This window comes from Rhipicephalus microplus, chromosome 7 (assembly GCF_043290135.1).
Source record: "Rhipicephalus microplus isolate Deutch F79 chromosome 7, USDA_Rmic, whole genome shotgun sequence".
Classification (NCBI taxonomy): domain Eukaryota; kingdom Metazoa; phylum Arthropoda; class Arachnida; order Ixodida; family Ixodidae; genus Rhipicephalus; species Rhipicephalus microplus.
Window position 1 is genome coordinate 140,544,361 of NC_134706.1, and position 18,781 is coordinate 140,563,141.

At 44.2% G+C, this 18,781-nt stretch overlaps 1 protein-coding gene across 2 annotated transcripts in view; it reads left to right on the forward strand.

Annotated features, from left to right (window-relative positions):
* LOC119179480 (uncharacterized) overlaps positions 1–17,075 on the forward strand; it is a 53,118-nt gene extending 36,043 nt beyond the window's left edge. The window contains exons 9-15 of one of the 2 annotated variants that reach the window (XM_075869800.1): positions 107–230; positions 1,355–1,428; positions 3,107–3,289; positions 3,373–3,460; positions 3,918–3,994; positions 7,132–7,285; positions 16,949–17,075. In XM_075869800.1, coding sequence (XP_075725915.1) covers positions 107–230; positions 1,355–1,428; positions 3,107–3,289; positions 3,373–3,381 — 390 coding nt within the window. In that variant the 3' untranslated portion in view covers positions 3,382–3,460; positions 3,918–3,994; positions 7,132–7,285; positions 16,949–17,075. The remainder of the gene's footprint in view (positions 1–106; positions 231–1,354; positions 1,429–3,106; positions 3,290–3,372; positions 3,461–3,917; positions 3,995–7,131; positions 7,286–16,948) is intronic. The other variant, XM_075869799.1, reaches the window with a different exon arrangement.
* Positions 17,076–18,781: the final 1,706 nt, after the last annotated feature.

The window sequence follows — 18,781 nt, forward strand, 5'->3', positions numbered from 1 at the left end:
TGTGTGTGACACACTACACCTGCAGCCAAATTTGCTTACTTTCACATTGCTTGTAGTCTTCTGCTGTTGTGTCACCATGTAAAAATGTGTGTTTTTTGTTCTCAAGAGGCATCCCCTCGACTTGATGAAAGTGCTTTTGAACCCGGAAATATTGAAGGCCATGGTCAGTGAGGGAAAGCATCGCCAGCTGGCCTACTTTCAGGGACAGTTGCGAATCACACTCAATGATGGTGAGTTGTTTGGGTACCTTATTTGTTTCTCCCCCTACACTTGCCACTTGCACTCTAAATATCTCATTGGGCTGGTACGCAGCATGTCAATAATGCCAAATATTACATGCATACATCAATCCTCGTAAGCCAAGATGTACTTGAATATTGAAGGCAACAAGCGAAACCATCTGAATGCTCCCACACCATCTTTGAATGTGTTATAAAGTTTAATTACACCTCTTCTGAGTGCTTCTAATAATATATTAGCTGAAAACAATAACTGCACTTGAAACAGTAGGTTCGTTTCAGTAGATCAGGTATGCCATGCCCTCAGTCTGTGCTGGTGTACCAAAAGAGGCAATTCATCTAAGTGATCTGTCATTTCTGGTAGAATAGAGCTTTGTGTCATCTTCGGAGGAGCCTGATTTGAAGCAGGAAGACCCTATGTGAGCAAAACGCCTGGCAAAATCATTTGTGAGTTGTCTGTGGGCAATAGCATGGCCACTTGATCTAAATAATGGAATTTGGAAAGAAAGCATTGCAAGAAAAAAACATTTCCATTGGTTTCAAATGCAGTACCTCTAACACAGAAACTTAACATTGTAATCATTATGTCTTGGAAGCATGCATAGACAAAGGAAGCAGGTAGGTCGGAGAATTTTCAGTGGGCAAGTCGTTTAACGCACTTTGATATTGCCATGGATGCAATGGCCTCACCAGCTTGATGCTATGTCTGCACCCATTTTGAAAGTGCATCCTTACATTGTGTTGGAATTCTTTCACACCTGTAGAGGTGTCTAAGGTCAGTTATTGCCTACTAGCACAAATTTTTTCCTTGTATTGTCTGTATCTCGGGCTGGAATCAGTTGTCCAGTGTTTTACCAGTTGATGGGGCATTCAGTAGATGGTGCATTATTGAAATTTGGCTTCATTATTTAACATTTCAACTTATTTAACTCGTGGAGACACCGTAAGTTTTCCATCATGTTCGTGCATTCTGCTGGCATCATTGACTAATAAAAGCTGCTGTACCTCTCCGCCATCTGATGCCGCTGACATTGTTTTGGTGATAATGTTCTTGGTGATAATGATTTGTGCTTGCAAAGCTGCTCTTGCTACATTGCTGTACTTTGGCTGCCCAGTGTTCAGGAGTCCAGAAAATGTTCAAGGAAAGAAGTTCCTCACATCACTGGCAACAATGGTCAGCATACTCCAGGTGAGAACACAGGCTCCTGCATCGTTAAAGCAAACGTAAAAGTGAATCAGTTATCTTTTTATTCGGCACTTTGGCTTCTTTGGACACCACGTAGGCTTTTTTTGGTAGCCATTCACATCTCAGGAGGTATATTGACAAATAATTTAAATAATTCGAGCACGGGGAATCAGCCCAAGTGCTCGTCGCACTTGATCACCCTTTCCCCATTACCGCTGGCATCCTCGACCATGATGGATGTCTAACTTACACTGTAAACTCTATATAACCGCTAATAATGAGCTGGTCATCAGCTCCATTCTATGTGAAATCATGCTGACAAATGGCCAATGTTACTTAAAATATATCCCCTATGAGATTTGCCTTCATGCACATCATTCCTTTAATGTTGTCGATAGCTTTGTACAAGCTTTGCTGTTCACCTTATCTGTTTTATTTGTCATTCACATAAACAGTCCTTCATCCCAGATTTGGCAGATTCTCGATTATTCGCACTTTCAATTTGAAGATACCAGAGTTTAGCTTGAATTATCGGAACACTGAATTAATAATTGCAAGAAGGAGCATAACTGTGTGTAAAATACCAGTAAAAGCACAGGTGGCTGATTATTACATCTATTTTCTGCAGTCCTTGTGTATATTTTTTGCTACTTTTTTTTCTCATGGCTTTGACCACTGGGAATTGCAGGCAGGGAATTGGCTTTTTTTGCGGCTTTTTGAATAATAGAGTGTTCTCTCAGTAAATTTATATCCTATAAATGGAACTGCTACTATAATGAAATGACTGCTATCATAATGATTGTTTTCATGCTCGCAGTCAGTACACTTCCACGTTGATGTAAAAGACAAATGATTATAATAGACACCAGTGTGCCTACATTCAAATAGGTGTTGATCAGATTATTTGTATGTAATACCCTGGTTATAAGAGACACTTCACATGAAAGACAGGAATTGCTGTATGGTGCATGGCTCTTATAGAATGGTTAAACTGTACCTCTGTTTGCCTCTTGGTAAATGGAGCTTCTGTAAAATGAAATGGATTTTCTTGGTTCCTTCAAAGTTCCTTATAATGAGTGTCCACTGTATATGAGCTTAAATGCTCAGTTGAAAGGAACAAAGGCAGCTAAAGTTTCCAGCAAGGATAAGTAAGGATAAACAAAAAGTTAAATAAGCAGAATGGGCCAGTTGGTGATTGTTGAATGAATACCTTTTAAACTTGTTAAAAATTTAGCAGGCCAACCAAAAGTTTGAAATTCATTGGAATTAACCGAGAGTACAAAATAGCATCAGAGTTTGAATTGTAGTATGTCCATTATATTATAATTATGAATAAGTTGTAGTATGAATAAGTTGTAGTTGTGTAATTATGAATAAGTTGTTTTCTTCAACTGATTTTTGCTTCTTGTGAAGCTGAGATTCATGTCAAATGCGCAGTTACAGTACTCAGTTGCTTTAACTGATCTTTGTCATTTGTGTATATAAAAAGGTATGTCATATAAAGTTTGAAATTGGTTGTAGAAAGTATGATCTGAACGTTGTCTTGGAGAACCTCTTTCTAGAAGTATATTAATATTTGAAGTCGAGATGAGATTGATGTCGTGTGCATAGTTATAGTGCCAAACCATGTGTCGTGTGGTAATCCATAAATGCTGGTGGTTTTCTGTTTTTTTTTGTTCAGGAGAATCCACCTGCAGTAGATAAGTGGCTTATGAACTGTGTGGCAACGTGGGATGGTGATCATTACTGGGAGCAGATCCTGGCTCTTGTGTCCAACTTTTCACTGACCCCTCCTGACCACTTTTTCTCTTGCATCTGGGAGCCACTCATGCAGCTGTTCTTCTTCCAGAGCCTTGAAAAGCAGGTGGGGCAGTGGTTCTTGTTTGTAAGCTATTTAAGAAAGCTGTATTCAAGGCTCACTAAGCACGGTTCGCTTTTAACTTTCAGAGCAAATAAAACGAGAACACTGTAAAAGCTCACATCGATGTGGCGATGCCTTACTGAATCTTTATTGCACAAGGTGTCATCATCCAAGGTAAATAGACATGTGCAATGGGGAATACAAAATGTGAAAGGAATGATAAGCTATTAAACCCATCACATGGGGTAACATCACATCAGCATCACATCAGGTGGTGAAAAGTTAATCTGAAGCCCACAACAAGAGTATCTCTCTTAGGCCTGGCGCTGCTTTGGGAGGTTGGAACATTGCTAATGAAAGTATTAATCATTTGTACTCCCATAATTAAAGGGTCATAATATTGTGTTGTTTATTTGTTTCCATGAGGCTTTTGTAAACGAATTATATCGCCTTAATAAGATGCAGGCAAGACTTTGCATAATGTCGGGAAACACTACCTGGTGGCTCAGAGATGTCTGGCTGAAAGTTCTTTGCTTTGCAAGTGTACTTTAACATGTGGCCATTACATAAGTTCTAGATAAAGTATATCAGTGACTTAATAGCACTTGCCACGTATTGTGCTATCTTGCAGGTTAGCATATTTTGATGCCTTACCGAGCTGTGTCGTTTCTGGTGTCTGGTGGAAGTGCCCCGCTCTCAAGGGTGCAGGTCTGTGCTCTCTTTGGTTCTGAAGCTTTCAAGGCATGCTTGTACAGCTATGCAGTGATTCTCTCTTTCATTTCGTGCATAGTACTACCGTATTTACTCGCATAATCCTCGCACTCGCATAATTCTCGCACCCCCCACATCGCCCAAGAAAATACGATTTTTTTTTTCCTCGAGTAATTATCGCACCCCCGAAAACTCCTGCAATAATGTTGTCTGCTCGTTCCAGCCACTGCTGATGATAGGCGCTATCAGGCGCCCTTTTTTAAGCATCGAGCGTACTATTGCACGGAGATTCAATTCAATCCAAGCCAAGCCGAAGTGGCCAGTGCGCGTTGCGGCTTGTTTTGTACGTTGTCTCGGTAATCTTGGCATCTTATGGCGCGATACTGAAGCCACACGGCTGCTTCAAGTTGAAAGTGATAGATCATGCGCTAAACAACAGCAACAGGGCCGCCGGTAGGCACTTCGGAGCCTACGAGTTTTGTGTTCGCTACTGGTCACGGCAGCTGAAAGCCACCAAGACGCATTGGGCCTGTTGTGTGCCTAAAACTGGGATTGATGGTAAACTTTATTTCTTCAGAAGGAAACTGCGGACGATTCTGTTAAATAGCCATTAGTCCAATACTGACGTCCTACCTTTTGACGCTTACCTTTGAATGGTCCTGTTGAGCGGCGACCGCTACCGCAACGCCCGCAAGGCCCACAAGCTTCTCGTATGGTATTCTAATTCTCGACTATTTGCTTCCACTTTTTGTGTCTCAAATAAACCTTGCCTTGTGTTGAACCTCTGCTTTTATTGTTGAGGTCAGCTCTAATTAGTACTTCCTAAAGCTTGCTGTATGTTGCTGGCGTGAGAATTCCGATTTACAGCCACTTCGTTTTCGTTTTCGCTCTCTGCGTTTTCTTGGAAACTTATCCCCGCGTAATTCTCGCACCCCCCAACTTTGCATCAGTTTTCCGGCAAAAAAAGGGCGAGGATTATGCGAGTGAATACGGTATCTCATTTTACCACCAAACAGTGGATCTCGCGAATGCATAGGACCACTTTTAGATTACGGCAAACTACCGGTCGTGCTCAGGGTGTCATTTCTTTGACGTAGCTTCTTTGTTGTGAGGTGTAGCTAGGAAACAGTCATAGGGCGAACAGCACAGAAAAGTCTTTAAGAAGTGCAGCCAACAAACATTTTTTACTCTGTAGCACTAGTCTCACACCTCGATATAACAAACCCGGTTATAACAAAATATTGGTTATAGTGAAGTAAATGAAAAATAGTCTCGCAATAATTATAGTGTCTGAAATATACATTTATAACGAAGTTCCGGCTATACCAAACTTTTTTTTTTGTATAAGATGCAACTTTGTTATAATGAGGTTTGAGTGTATTCACACTAATTCACGAGATGTAGCATGCAATAGCTTTAGACTTTTTGTATTGCACTTCACATTTCATATCCCCTAATAGTTCTCTGTGATTGGAGAAAATCTTTCGGGTCATGCTATTTACACTTAGTTGTCATGCGATGCAATGAATGCCACAAAAATGCACTATTGTATTACTATGCCAAATAAATCTGAAACACTTTAATAACTAGATGGTACATCATTCGAAACAGGATAGTAGAAGGTCGTTCACAGGCTAAGGTCTCAGCTGGCACCCATACATTTCTATCCACGAAGGCCATTGCAAACAAGCCAAGAGGTGGAAGAAACCACACAACACAGGTGCTCTTAGTGCCTGTGTTGTCATGCACTTCTTGCTGTCTCGTCTGGTTTGCACTGGCCATAGTGGTTATGGTTAGTTATCCCGATTCGCTACAATACATTTCTCGGGCAGCCAGACTTTCATTATTTCAATACTGCAATTTGCCTAATCCAATAATTAAAACTTGGCTGGTCCATCTTGCACTTGCCTGACACCATTGTTTAGTGCAGTAATGGTTACCATAGCAGCTGCAGCATCCAACTTAACTGCACTCGAGGCACACTGAATGTCATCTCTAATCGAAATGTTCTATTTTCGACCCAGCCCAGGAAAATTTTAATTTGAGGAGAGGGGATCACAGTGAGTTCTTTCAGCATACAGCCCAGGAAAATTTTAATTTGAGGAGAGGGGATCACAGTGAGTTCTTTCAGCATTCATCCGATCCTATCGCTTGCATTTCTGTCTGTTGTGTTTTTCTATGAAATTCATCAAAAAAAGATTTAAAAATTTATCTGAAGGGGTGGTCCAGACGAAAACGAAAACTGTATTCCTAACAGCTTAGTTGGAGCCAGCAGCATCACAACAAGGCCACCGTGGATGACACATTGTAAGAAACTCCACGGCACATGCCAAGTTGCGAACTTAAGGGTAGCATGTGAATAATGACAGTGCCTTAAGCCAGATTATGACTGCACTTTCAGATAATCAGTCATCAACCATTCAGCAAGCGGCAACAAGCTAATTGTGTGTCGTGTTCTTTGTATATTCAAAAAAGTTAGCGCATTGCAGGATGGACTAGTAAAGTGGCCTGGCATGGACTACTATTTTGTTATTTCACTTTGAGGTATCATGTGATAGATGCAGGACAGCAAATGCACTGTAGGCCATCCAGACAACTGTGCATCTTGTTTGTCATAGTGATAATAGCAATGATTGTCGATATTAGGTAAACACACTTTCGTTTCACTAAACTTAATTTTCCATCATTATGAAATGTAGATGGAAAACTGATTTAATGAAAACACGCTTCACTTTCATGCTATGGCCAGTTCCTCTCAAAGGAAAATCGATCAATTTTTTGCTAAGTTCCTGCTTGGGACTCTTAAGGCGTGGGTCCATGTTTCATTCAAGGTCGTCTCAAAAACGAAGCCAATCTTTAGTAACAGGTAAGGCAAGTATCTGGCAGGCAGTGGGTAAGATTAAAGTCTGAAATCCTATATTTCACTGTGTTTTAATGCTATGGCTGTCTGGCTGTATGTGTTACAGTGCAACACTAAAACTACCTATTGATTATATTGCCGTGCTTGAATTCTCTTTAGATTCCATGTTTTGATGAAATAATTTGACAGGCATTTGTAGTGTAATGAGTGCTGCATGGTCATTTATCATTTCTTCTGGTAAGCTTGTCTGTAAAACTCTGTTGATCTCTTGCAGGGGTTTTGTGTTTGACAGGACCTACGGCGAGGGAACCGTGAAGGCATTAACACACCTTGTATCGGAACTTAACCGGATCGGCATGGCACTAGTAGAATTTCACCCGGACAGGCTCGTCGAGATTATGATGCCCATCTTCGAGCTTTACCACATGGTGAGCCTGTGATCTGAGATATCACTGCTCCTACACGAGGTCAAATCGTGTCCTATAGCTGACGGTATGCGACTGAGCAGTGCACGTAGTTGCAGTCGACTTCCGCAGTACAAACACAATTTCTTCCACGTGTTTTATTAAGCCTTCTAATGACTGCTGCTACGTAAAAACTTGGTCTTTATTGTCAAGAGTACTGTAGCCTGTCAATGATTGTACATAGGGGTGACAATGGCAGGGTAGAAACGACAGTCTACCAGAAGCAATCTGACATTGGGAATTTTCGTCCTTTCAATCTCGTCACGTGGCTGAACACAAACAGTTTGTCGTCAGCACGATCGTGTCACTTTGTGATGTGGTGTTCTCTAATCATAGTTGCGGTGACATGAAGCATTATTCCAGGACGTTTATTGATGACACCCAGGAGAGCATGCGAAAAGGAAGAAGGAGCATGTCGCGAAGAAAGAAGGCACCCATTGGGTCTATTCCTTACGTTCGAGGTGTATCAGGCTCTGTTAGGATAGCCTTGCATCTGCTGGCCATAGAAACTATTTTCAAGCCTTATTGTATGTACCTTGGGACACAAGTCCGCTAAGCCCAAAGACTATACACCTGCGAACAATCTAAGCGGGGTCATTTACAATGTACAATTTAAGGATTGCAGCGATACTTACATAGGCAAGACAGGGTAGAAAAGAATAACAACACTCAAATAACACAGAGGGGACATTGCTAATGCCACCCATGTCATGCATTCCAAGACAGAGCTTGTTGAACGTTGCTGGACAACAGGGTATACCTTGGACTTAACAATGTGACGATGCTTGTTTAGAAACAAAAGTCAGGAAAAAATTCCTGGAATTGTTGTTCATCCGTTGCGATAAATGGGCTTGCAGCAACAACCGTGGCCTCCTACCAGTAATTAACATAGGTACTTATGTAACTGGTAGTGGAGTGGGTGACCTTCGCTCGTTTGTTGTCGGTGTATGCCATGTGTCACTGCCACGTGGTCGGGATGTTCAGGAAGGCAGCAGACGGTATGTCGAATATGAAACTTTTTATATGGCCAAACTTGTGGCCAGGAAACAGAAAGTCAGTTTACAGCAACACACTGGCACTGATAGCAGCGAACAGAGCATCGGCTTTCTATCGAGTGACAGGTCGTTACGCACGTCGGCATTTAGTATACATGTGCCATCAAATATACCAGCGTTATCGCTAGCGGCCATGTAAATTTCAGATTAATCTGTAATGTTCGTGTTGTGCACGTAATCTTAACAAAACGATTCTCTAAAACACTGAGCTTCTACAACACTGAGTTGCAGTTTGCGCTGACCGTCGCTGACAGTCTTTGTGGGCGTAAACCAAATACAGCAAGAGCGAAAACAAGAAGTGTGTGTGGCACTAGGGATGCTAACTGCATAGGTTGCAAAACATCTATGTAACTTTTGTATATTTTTGTGGAGTTTGTGTTGCAGTAAATCTTTTAGAATTACTGTACATGCTTGTGGTGTACCTGATTCTGCCTTCATAGCAACGTATATGGCTATGTGATACTTTCTTTCTCTTACCCTCTGGTTCCTTCTCTTTCTCACTTCTCTTTCTCGCAACCTTACTATGCCACACTTATATGGCTGTGCTGCAGAAGGTACTGCCTGCGTGATGCTATACATGGCTATGCTATGCCTTACCTTTTCATTCCTTGTCCACTGCCCCACTGCTATGGGAAACGTGCACCGAGCCTGTGGTGCCACGGTGCGGGAGTGAACGAAAGGAATTGGCGTGCTCCGTGCAGCAGCTAACCCATGAGCACAGCCACATCAAATTGTTAGCAATGCTTCACAATGGCGTATATGAATTTAATCTGTGTTGTAAACTGTGCCAATAACTATAAGAACTACGCACTTGGAGCAAAGTTGTTCAGTTATCCGCCGTGACTATGCTTGAGAAACCGGCATGAAGGCTAGTTATTGTATGCCACAGGAAGCAAGTGATCCTACGGGCACTTCTGTGAAGTTCATGCTGTAGCTAGATTTGCTGTGAATTTACTGTCCTCACAGGTTAACTGATATTCTTTTTTATAGCGCTGAAGGAACGTAAGGGCATCTGGCAAAGTTATCTTGAGTCTGCAGTCCACTATTTCTTGGCAGAAAGCTCGGACGCTGCTGCTGTTTTTCCACTGTATCGCAGTTCGTTTAGCAGTGCAGTTTGTAAACAGTACGCTAAGGAAGAAGTCGTGCATACCAGGCAAAATGCGTTGTGGACTGTGAGATTTTAAGGGGGGGCGCGGCAAGTAAAGTGCCGATTTTGGTCAAAATATGCGATTTTCTGATTTATTTTTTTCGTAATCTTCAGACCTTCAACTTCCTTGTTCTAAAATATTACAGCGAAACGTGCGCTACAAATCCCGCAAATAGTGTTTTTGCCGAGGCTAGTCGCCGAAAAGTGCGAAAAAAAAGCCCCTGAAACGGTGTTGTTCACGCCGCACAAACGCGCCAAGTTGTTGACTGTGGGCCGCCATTTTGGTAGCTTTGGAAAGAGGAGAAAGCCGGCTTCCCGATGGTCGCGGTCTCGTATTTCGCCGAGTGAAAATAAAAGCGCGAGGAGCAAGTAAAAAAACGAAAACGAAGAACGGCAATTGGCTGCGCGGGTCACGTGGTAGCAGGCGCGACCTCTTACTGGTCAAAGCTGCACCGCGCACCTTGGCAACCTTGGAAGCGCGAGCGCATCTGCGGCCGCCGTGTCGAGAATCATCCGGCGTGCGCTTCGGTTTTTGCCAGTTTGCTGTTTTTGTGATAGTTCGCGTGCTTTTTTTACAAAGCTTTGTTTACATCGGTGGTCTCTTCTGAGTGCTTGCTCATACTGCGGTGCTATGTTGTCGCAAAAAAAGTTCCGGAGCGTCCACAAGTACGGCAAGCGTCGGAAAGCTTGGAACAAAGGGCAGACGACTGCGGCTGCCGTCCCAGTCGCAGTTCCGGACGGAGCATGCTCTTCAAGCGTCACGGAGCCTCTACTCAGACCCTTCGCTGATTGTTGTGAGGCCGAGAGTGTGGAAAGTGCCACATCGTCGTATGTCAGACCGCCGGATGCCGTCGACCGTGATGGACGCTCTCGCGAACCCGATTGCGGTGGCACCGCGTCGGCAGCCGTTGCAACCCCGGGCGTGCGCGCGTCGAACATTCTATCGCGAGTTTCGGCCCAGATTCCGAGCAGTGAAGAAATCGCGCAGCGGGCGCAGACAAGGCGGGATGTTTTGGATGCCGTAGCATCGAAGTCCGCTTCAAAGCGGAAGCTCGAGCTTCTGAACGAAGGCTGCGACGAAAATGACGGCGGTAAGGACTCCACATTCTTCATTGTAAATAAGAAGATGCTGAACGGTCTGCTTTCGTCAGTAAAGTGCAACAAGTGCGACGAAGGGTCGATACGCCTCGAGACTACGCACTGCCTTGGACTCGCGGCGAGGATGGGACTTTTTTGTGACAATTGTGGCATAGTGAACAGTGCGTGGTCGTCCCCGAGGTGCTCCGGGCAACAAAAAACGAACCCCTTTGAGGTAAACGTGCGTGCTTTGAGGGCTGTGCAGTCAGTTGGCAGAAAACAATCTGCCATAAATGACATTTTTTCTGCGATGGACATTTCGCATCGAGCACTGCACCACAAGTCCTACCAGAGACTGCAAAGGAAGTACAGCCACCCTGCCACCACATCAGCTGCCACCCGCATTGAAGCTGAAAGTGCACAGAAGGTGCATGACATTTACAAGGACCTAGGAGGAGTGCCAGGCAACATTGACGTCATTTACGACGGCACGTGGATGACGAGGGGGCACAGAAGTCATATTGGCGTGGGCTGTGTAATCGAGCTGTACACAGGCTTGGTCTTGGACCACTGTGTCCTGTCCAACTACTGCCAAGGCTGTGCTGTTGGCCCCAAGCCAGGTGACGACAACTATGAGGAGTGGCTTGAGAAACACAAGCCACAGTGCCAAAAGAACACCGATGCTAATGCAGGCCAAATGGAAGTAGAAGCAGCTAGGATCATGTTTGAAAGATCGTTTACCAAGCACAAGCTTCGATACATCAATGTGCTCTGCGACGGTGACAGCCGTACGTACCTTGCCCTCACGCAAGACAAGGTGTATGGCTACATGATGATTAAGAAACAGGAGTGTGTGAACCATGTGAAAAAAAGAATGGGCACTTCCTTGCGCAACCTTCTTGATGAGCACAAATCCAAAGGCCGAGGACTGAGCATGGGTGGCAAAGGCCGGCTGACGCAGGGCCTGATAAAGAAGTTGACGAATTATTATGGCTGGGCCATTAAGAGCCACCCCAACGATGTTCCTGGCATGGAGAGGGCCATCATGGCCACTTATTACCATGTAACATCCACAGACCAGGATCCACACCACGACCTGTGCCCAAGTGGGACTGACTCCTGGTGCCCGCACAATCAGGCATTGGCCAAGGGAGAGCCGCTGCCGCCTCACAAACATAAACTGCCCCCTCACGTGCGAGTGGCACTGCTGCCAATCTACAAGCGCCTCTCGAACAAAGAGCTCCTTGAAAGGTGTGCGCAGGGAAAAACCCAGAACGCTGTGGAGAGTATGAACAGCCTCATTTGGTCACTCCAGTCCAAGAGCCAGTTCGCGTCCCTTCGAAGTGTGGAAAGTGCAGTTGCAGATGCAGTCTGCCGTTTCAATGGTGGCTGCAAGAGTGCGCTGCAAGAGATCACTGCTCAACTGGGCTTCAATCCAGGAGACTGCTCTTTGCGGCGAGCAGCCGAAAAGGATGCCAAAAGGGTAAAGAGGGCTCAAAAGGCGCATTGTTCCACGACAAAGAAGCGCAAAACTGGGTTGCGCTCTACAGAGGCCAAGGCCACAGCATCTCAGGATTACTGCCCAGGAGGATTCTGAGTGTTTTAGGCATGTTGTGAACTTCCAAACAAGAGTGAACTTTCAAAGTCAGTTTTCTCAACTCTTGATTTTCGCCTATGTGCCTTCGCTAGAACATCTGTCATTTTCTAACAAAGACTGATAGAGTCGTTCCGTTTTTTGCACTAGGCTCAGGAGGCCTTTAGCAGTGCAATAAAGCTTTATCTCTCTTCTTACTCATCATTTAAAATTTTTAGAACACATTTTATAATTACTGCGATGTGTGCGCAAAACAACATCCATGTTTTGGAAATTTTATTTATGGTTACAAGAACTAGAAAAATCAACTAATAGCTTCCTTGCACAAGTTGATGCTTTGGGAACATAATAATATGAAAAAATAATTTCATTTAGCAATAATTATCTCTTTAAGTGTGAAGAGCATTAATTAGTATAATTATGCTTGTAACTCAAAAAGTACAAGAGGTATTTGAAAACGGTTTTCATATTTGGAATCCTCACAATCATCCACATACACACACCAAATTTCATCACAAACAGTACATTAATAAAAAAATTAGTTTTACTTGCCACGTCCCCCCTTAAGATTTATTGCCCATGTACTTAACAGCACAGTAAGGGCACGCCAGGCTGTGCCACGCTGTTCTATTGTACTGCGTGACAGCTGAGTTACTATGTGCAACGCTGGCGCGTGACAAACTTGCTGGAGGACTAATGCGGCTCGAATAACGTTTACGAACGGAGCTGAACTGCTGCACAGAGAACTTCGCGGTAATTCCACACATTACTAAATGCAATAGGTGCAGTACCGCGACTGTGCGTTTCACTTGCGCTCATCGCAAGTGGTTGTCCGGCACGTCAGACACAACTGCCATCGTTTACTCAGCCATAAGTAAGTAAAATGACAAGAAATAATGTTTACAAACATGATGGTGACGGCCTATGCTTCGAGCTTTACGCTGACCAGCCGTTCGAATCTTGCTTTCAAAACACTCTGTCAACTTTTGCCTTCTGTCTTTTCCTCTTACCATGCTACTATAGAGACTGGATATGTTCAGGAAATCGGGAGTCGCACTCATGGGCCTGCCCGAGTGGCAGTTTATAATGCTTCCAGTCCTCTCGCGCAATTCGCTTCTCATCGATGGACTCAGCAGAACCTGCTTAAGGTGAGTAGTTAGAAAGAGCCTGAAAAAAAAGTAATCTGCAATGTAACAAGGCCGTGTTGTATTCGTAGAAACATAACTGTACTTAGGCACAACAAAGCCGTGCTGCATTCAAGAAGCATAAGTGTACTTTGACACACTCTTCATTGGCGAAAGGGCGGAATTTTCGTTTACACGAAAAGTAGCAAGAGGTGGCAGCGTTACCACTTAGCCGTATTCTCTTCCTCAGGTGTTTGACAGCTTTTCACTTACATGAGACTATCACCAGGTTGTGGTTGTTTACAGAGCTCACTGTGAATTCAGTGTTCGCTACAATAAATGTTCTGTTGTATTCTCATTGATTGATATTGCCAGTAGCTCAACCAACGAATTGCAGTACGTAAGCTATGAAGTCTGAAAGAAAGAGAAGCCCTTTGCATTCTCACAACATAGTTGAAAGTTGGTGGTGCCACTCGTAATCATGTCGTAATGTAGAACATGTCATGGCAGCAGGTAAGATGCTTGAAAAACCTAGAATAACCTGTGATTGCATCTACAGTCTACAAGGAAGAGATAATATAGGTAAGTCGAGCCCGCTTATAACGAACCTGAGCATGATGCGGCATCCGTTCGCAGTATCCCGAAGTTCGTAGTAAATGAAACACAGCTTTTAAAAGAATTTGAGAGTGAAAACAGAAACTTATTTTGCCCCAAATAGTCCGTGATGCATGTGTTTCGAAGTGCAGAAGCGATAAGGGCGGTCTCGAGCTGATTTAAAACGACAGGGTGCTCGTTCGCTGAGGCCTGTGGCATGAGCTGCATGAGACACTGGCTCCAAAGTTTCGTCGTTCTCGCAATCCGATTCCTCCAAATCGCTCTCGCCACGCACTTCATTCACAATACCCTAATCCGTCCACGGTTCCGCAGTGTCAGCATCATCATCAGCCGTAATTAAACCATCGCAACAGATGTCCCACCCGCTCTCCCAGGTCGGAGTCGACGACGCGCTGCCACAAATTGCCACGCCGCAGTGGTCCTTAAAATAACCTATGTATGCCTTTTTTTGTAAAAGACGCACATGCAGAATACATGCGTATTGTTATGGTGCCCCAGACATGTGCTATAATTGCTTTTTAATTGATAATTGCACTAGTATGAAGGCTAAACCTTGAGCAACATTGGTGGGCGCTGCGTATGGGGTCGGCCGTTCAAGTATCCGGTGCCGTTAGGAGTGAACAAACAGACAAATTTACAGACAGACAGACCAAAATTTTTGTGTCGCAGGTCCCCAAGAAAGACTATCGTCTTTAAATCTTGGAAAGAGTGCATGGCCGCCTGTATCGGTGCACGCGGCGGTGTTCGAAGAATCGGCGGCTATGTTCAAAAAATGGTTTTGTTGCACCGGCAGGTTTTCGTGGCCTCACGAACTTTATACTTCGCGATTCGTTCCGCGCAAATTAACAGTCGTTTTCGCCCTTCCGCGCTTGCTGAGTTGAGTGCAAAGTGAGCGAAAACAAGTCCTAAACACAAAACGCATCGCAAATTATCAGAGTTGGTGGGGTAACGTACGCGTGTGCACTAGGCGCAGACTAGTGGACACAGTCGGTGGCCGACGATGTTGGCAAATGGTCTGGTCACTCCAGGCTGGCGACGCCAACGACAGTACTAGCGATCGAAAACAAGGTAGATGGCCCACCGGTCTTCAAAACATCGGTGGCAGTGTGAAAACGCGGGCCTCGTCTGGCGATGCGGGGTGCTCAGAGTAGTGCGGGAACAAAGGACGAAGGGTTGCGTAACAAAAAGTGGTCGGGGAGAGCGGCAACTAGAGGGGCGCGGAGGCATGGTCGGCGCTTAACAATAAGGATGTATGGGCACCTCGCTGATGCCTGATCCGTGGTCGAAATTGGTTTCCCGGAAGTTAGCAGACCGCCGATTCCGTTCGCTGTAACCGATCAGCGGCGCTTGGAGACATTTGTTGTAAGTGCGATTTTGTGCCATTGAACCAATATATATTTTCTAGGTCACGCGAACATTGTTCGTTTTAACCGAAAGTTTGTTTTAAGTGGGGCTGTTATATGTGGGCTCGACTGTAATAATTTTTGTGCCCCAAACAATTGCTGTTGACACAAATGCCAACTTTTAATATTCTTTTCAAATGTCACCATTTTTAGAGCTCACATATAAAATCTTCTTTGTTATTGCCGGTAGCTTTTATGTCAAGTTCAGTTCCGCTTTAGGAAAAGACTGATTTTGGAAAGATACAATTATGGATTATAGTGACGAATTCTAAAAGAGCCTAAGTTTTCAGGCCAGTTCAGTTGAATGAGCCTGCGCGCAGCAGTGAACCCGTTTGTGATTGGAATGTATCACAGCAACTGAAGTATTTTAGGGGCGAAGCTCCTTAAGGCATGGGCTAAGCGTCCCCTGTATGTAGCCATCTCTTCTTTAGTTCTTGCAGTGTTCACTAGATGGCGGTACTTGTAGCTGATGATGAAAAGATGCAAGATGTTATAAACTAGACGGCGGTACTTGTAGTTGATGACGAAAGATGGAAGATTTCATAAAACAGGAATGATGTGACATATGGCGCGTGTCATTGGTGGAAGGCAATAGTTCGATTTAGTGCGACGATGTACGCTAGAGGGAGCGTTGTAATAAAATCGAGTGGGCAAAATGTACGGAGGATTCATGGTTTACCAAGTTTACCTTCGGAGGTTTGCCCACTCATCATCATTCAATTCGTGGATATTGCAGCACATTTTTTCTCCTTACTTGGACACTTAGAGAACGAACTTCATGAACCTGCACATTAGTGGTTTGCTGATAATTCGAACAAGTCGGCCGGCATCCATGACAGATAATTTAAATCGGGAACCCCCGGTTTTCATCGCTTCACACAGAAGTCTGCCCAGAGTGATCACAAAGTATTGTAAAATCAACCAAACTAAATTTATTAAGATGCAAAACAAAGAAAGAGCAGTATTTCTCAACAGATTAGATTTGGAATGCTGTGCTGGAGCTCTTGGGCAAGTTACAAATGATGCTCATTGGGTCACAATGGAAGAAAGGAAAGCATATGAAAACTATTGATTGTTCGTGTTAAATTAACCTTAGTCTCGCACAAAGAACACATCAAGGGAGACCCTGATCACTTTCAATTTTAATTGTGTTAAATTAACTATGTAAATAAGCATGTTTTGGAGCATAAATAGCATTATGTATTTTGGCATTAGGTTTCACTGCTCACATGAATGCATGCTGGTGTTTGTTTCTGGCGTATCATTGACTGATGAATTAGTTTTATTCACTGTTAAAAGCTCCATGAACTTAATCAACAAAATCACCTGCCACAAACTTGTTGTAGCACTTAATTTGTGATTATGAGTCCAGAGGTGACTTCTTTAGGTTCTGCCTGCACAGTGGTAAATACATTTGTACATTGTAGAGCCCGACAATCAATTCGAACTCCGCTTAATTTTAACAATTTCATAGCCCACCTCATGTTTGAATTAACCCGCTTTTACTGTATACTTAGTCCATTGCTCATTTATATATAGTAATTTACAACTTTGCAAATTGGCAGGTCTATGTTAATCTCCTATTTCTTTTGTTTTCATGTTTTCCTGGCAGCCTGCTGGAGTTTATGGAAGACGCAAGAGAGTGTTTTGAGCAGCCTTGGTTGAAGGCAATGACCAACGAGTTCCACGACCAAGTGAGCTGGCTCGGCTTGGCACTCGCTGGTGAATGGAAGCGTGCATGTGCCGTTGGCCCGAAGTTACCACCAAAACTCTTGGAAGCATTGGGTGTTTCTCTGAGCGACACTTACTGTCCCGTGGCGTTATGGTGGCAACCTGCTGTCAAGGACGCTGTTGCAAAACTTTGTCAAGCTCACAACATCGAGCCTCACGAGATTGCCCAGGTAGGTGACATAGCCAGCCCATGTGCTGCATTAACAACTGCTCGTGAACACCCCTGGACATCATTATGGCGATTCCGGGGACAAGGTAAGCCCAGCTAGCCACTTGACCATGCGAAACTGTGTTGTGGGCGCCGTGTGCGGGAGCGGGCGCATCACTGATAGCTCGCACACATGAAGTCGTAGGCACGGAGGAGAAAATCAAAGGTAGCGCAAGTGCAAGGCATGCTCCAACAACCAGCCAACACAAACTCGTCACGTACGTTTGTTTGCATAGATGTCGGTGTCGCGAGGGGCTCCACATCTTGCTCAGTCATGCGGTTTGCATTTTAAAATTGATTTTAAATACGTTCTAGGCTATATCTGACTTTTTATTGTGTGCATGTGTGCATGCACTTGACAAGAGCACATTATCATACCACACTATTGAAAGATTAACCGCAGCAGCTCAAGGTTGATAAACACAACTATGTAGTACATAATGCCTTCTTCGTTTGCCTGCGCTTAATCCCTATCACACTTGCCACTGTTTATGGCATGTGTTGCATGTATGGCCTCTATAGCACTGTTCATTCTAAAAAAATATCCTTGTAAAAATATTTCACGGCGTTTTCTGTGTTACCATTTCATAATTCTCTGATTGGCGAGATTCTAAACATTCTTTGTTGCCCTGAAGAAAATGGGTATCATAAACATTTGTTTTCAATCACTTCGAGTGTTACATTCTTCACGTTGTCCGTCTTAATTTGTTACAGAGTGCTGACACATGGTCCGCCTTTCTCATCATCTTGGCTGCCAGCCAACCACACACGACAGGGCTTATGCGGCAAACAGCCGTGCTGACTGAACCATCTAGGTTTTCCACGGTGTCGAGGACATTCACAGCCTGATTTGATCTCTTCAAGTTTTAGTATTTATTGTACATTTCAGAAGTGAACAAAGACAGTTTTGTTCCATCATTAAAATTTCCAGTTGATAGTTGGCACTGGCCTTCCCTTGGCATCATTCATGGTGTTCTGTTATTACTGACAAATATTTTTCAATGCACTGATGGATTACGTGAATTACACCGCTGTAGGCGTGATCGTTGGGCGTCCTCAATATTGGAGTGGATTGCCTCACGAATTGATTGAGAAAATTTGTTGAGTCTGTCGAGGCAAGCCCTTGACGTCCCCTCATGGGAGGCCTAGACCCGACCAAATAAACCTGCTAGTTTCTTATAATAAAGTTTATTCCTCCTCCTGTCGAAACCTGGTGGTGTTACAGGAGCCTGTCGTGTGCTATATGTGCTTTCTTTCGACCCAATGAGCACTCTGGGAACTACACTGGGAGGGATGGCATGTGTGAAATGAGTTAAGTCAGCACACATAGGCCTGTGCAGGATTCCCCTCCGGGGGGGGGGGGGGGGTAAATGCTTTTTGCAATGTTCTCACCCTGAAATATGAGTAAAAGACTTTGGGCCCTCCTCTTTAGAGTGACTAAGGAGGGCAGTCACCCGCCGTGCCCTCCACCGTGTGCACGCCCATGTCAGCACTTGTCATCAGCTC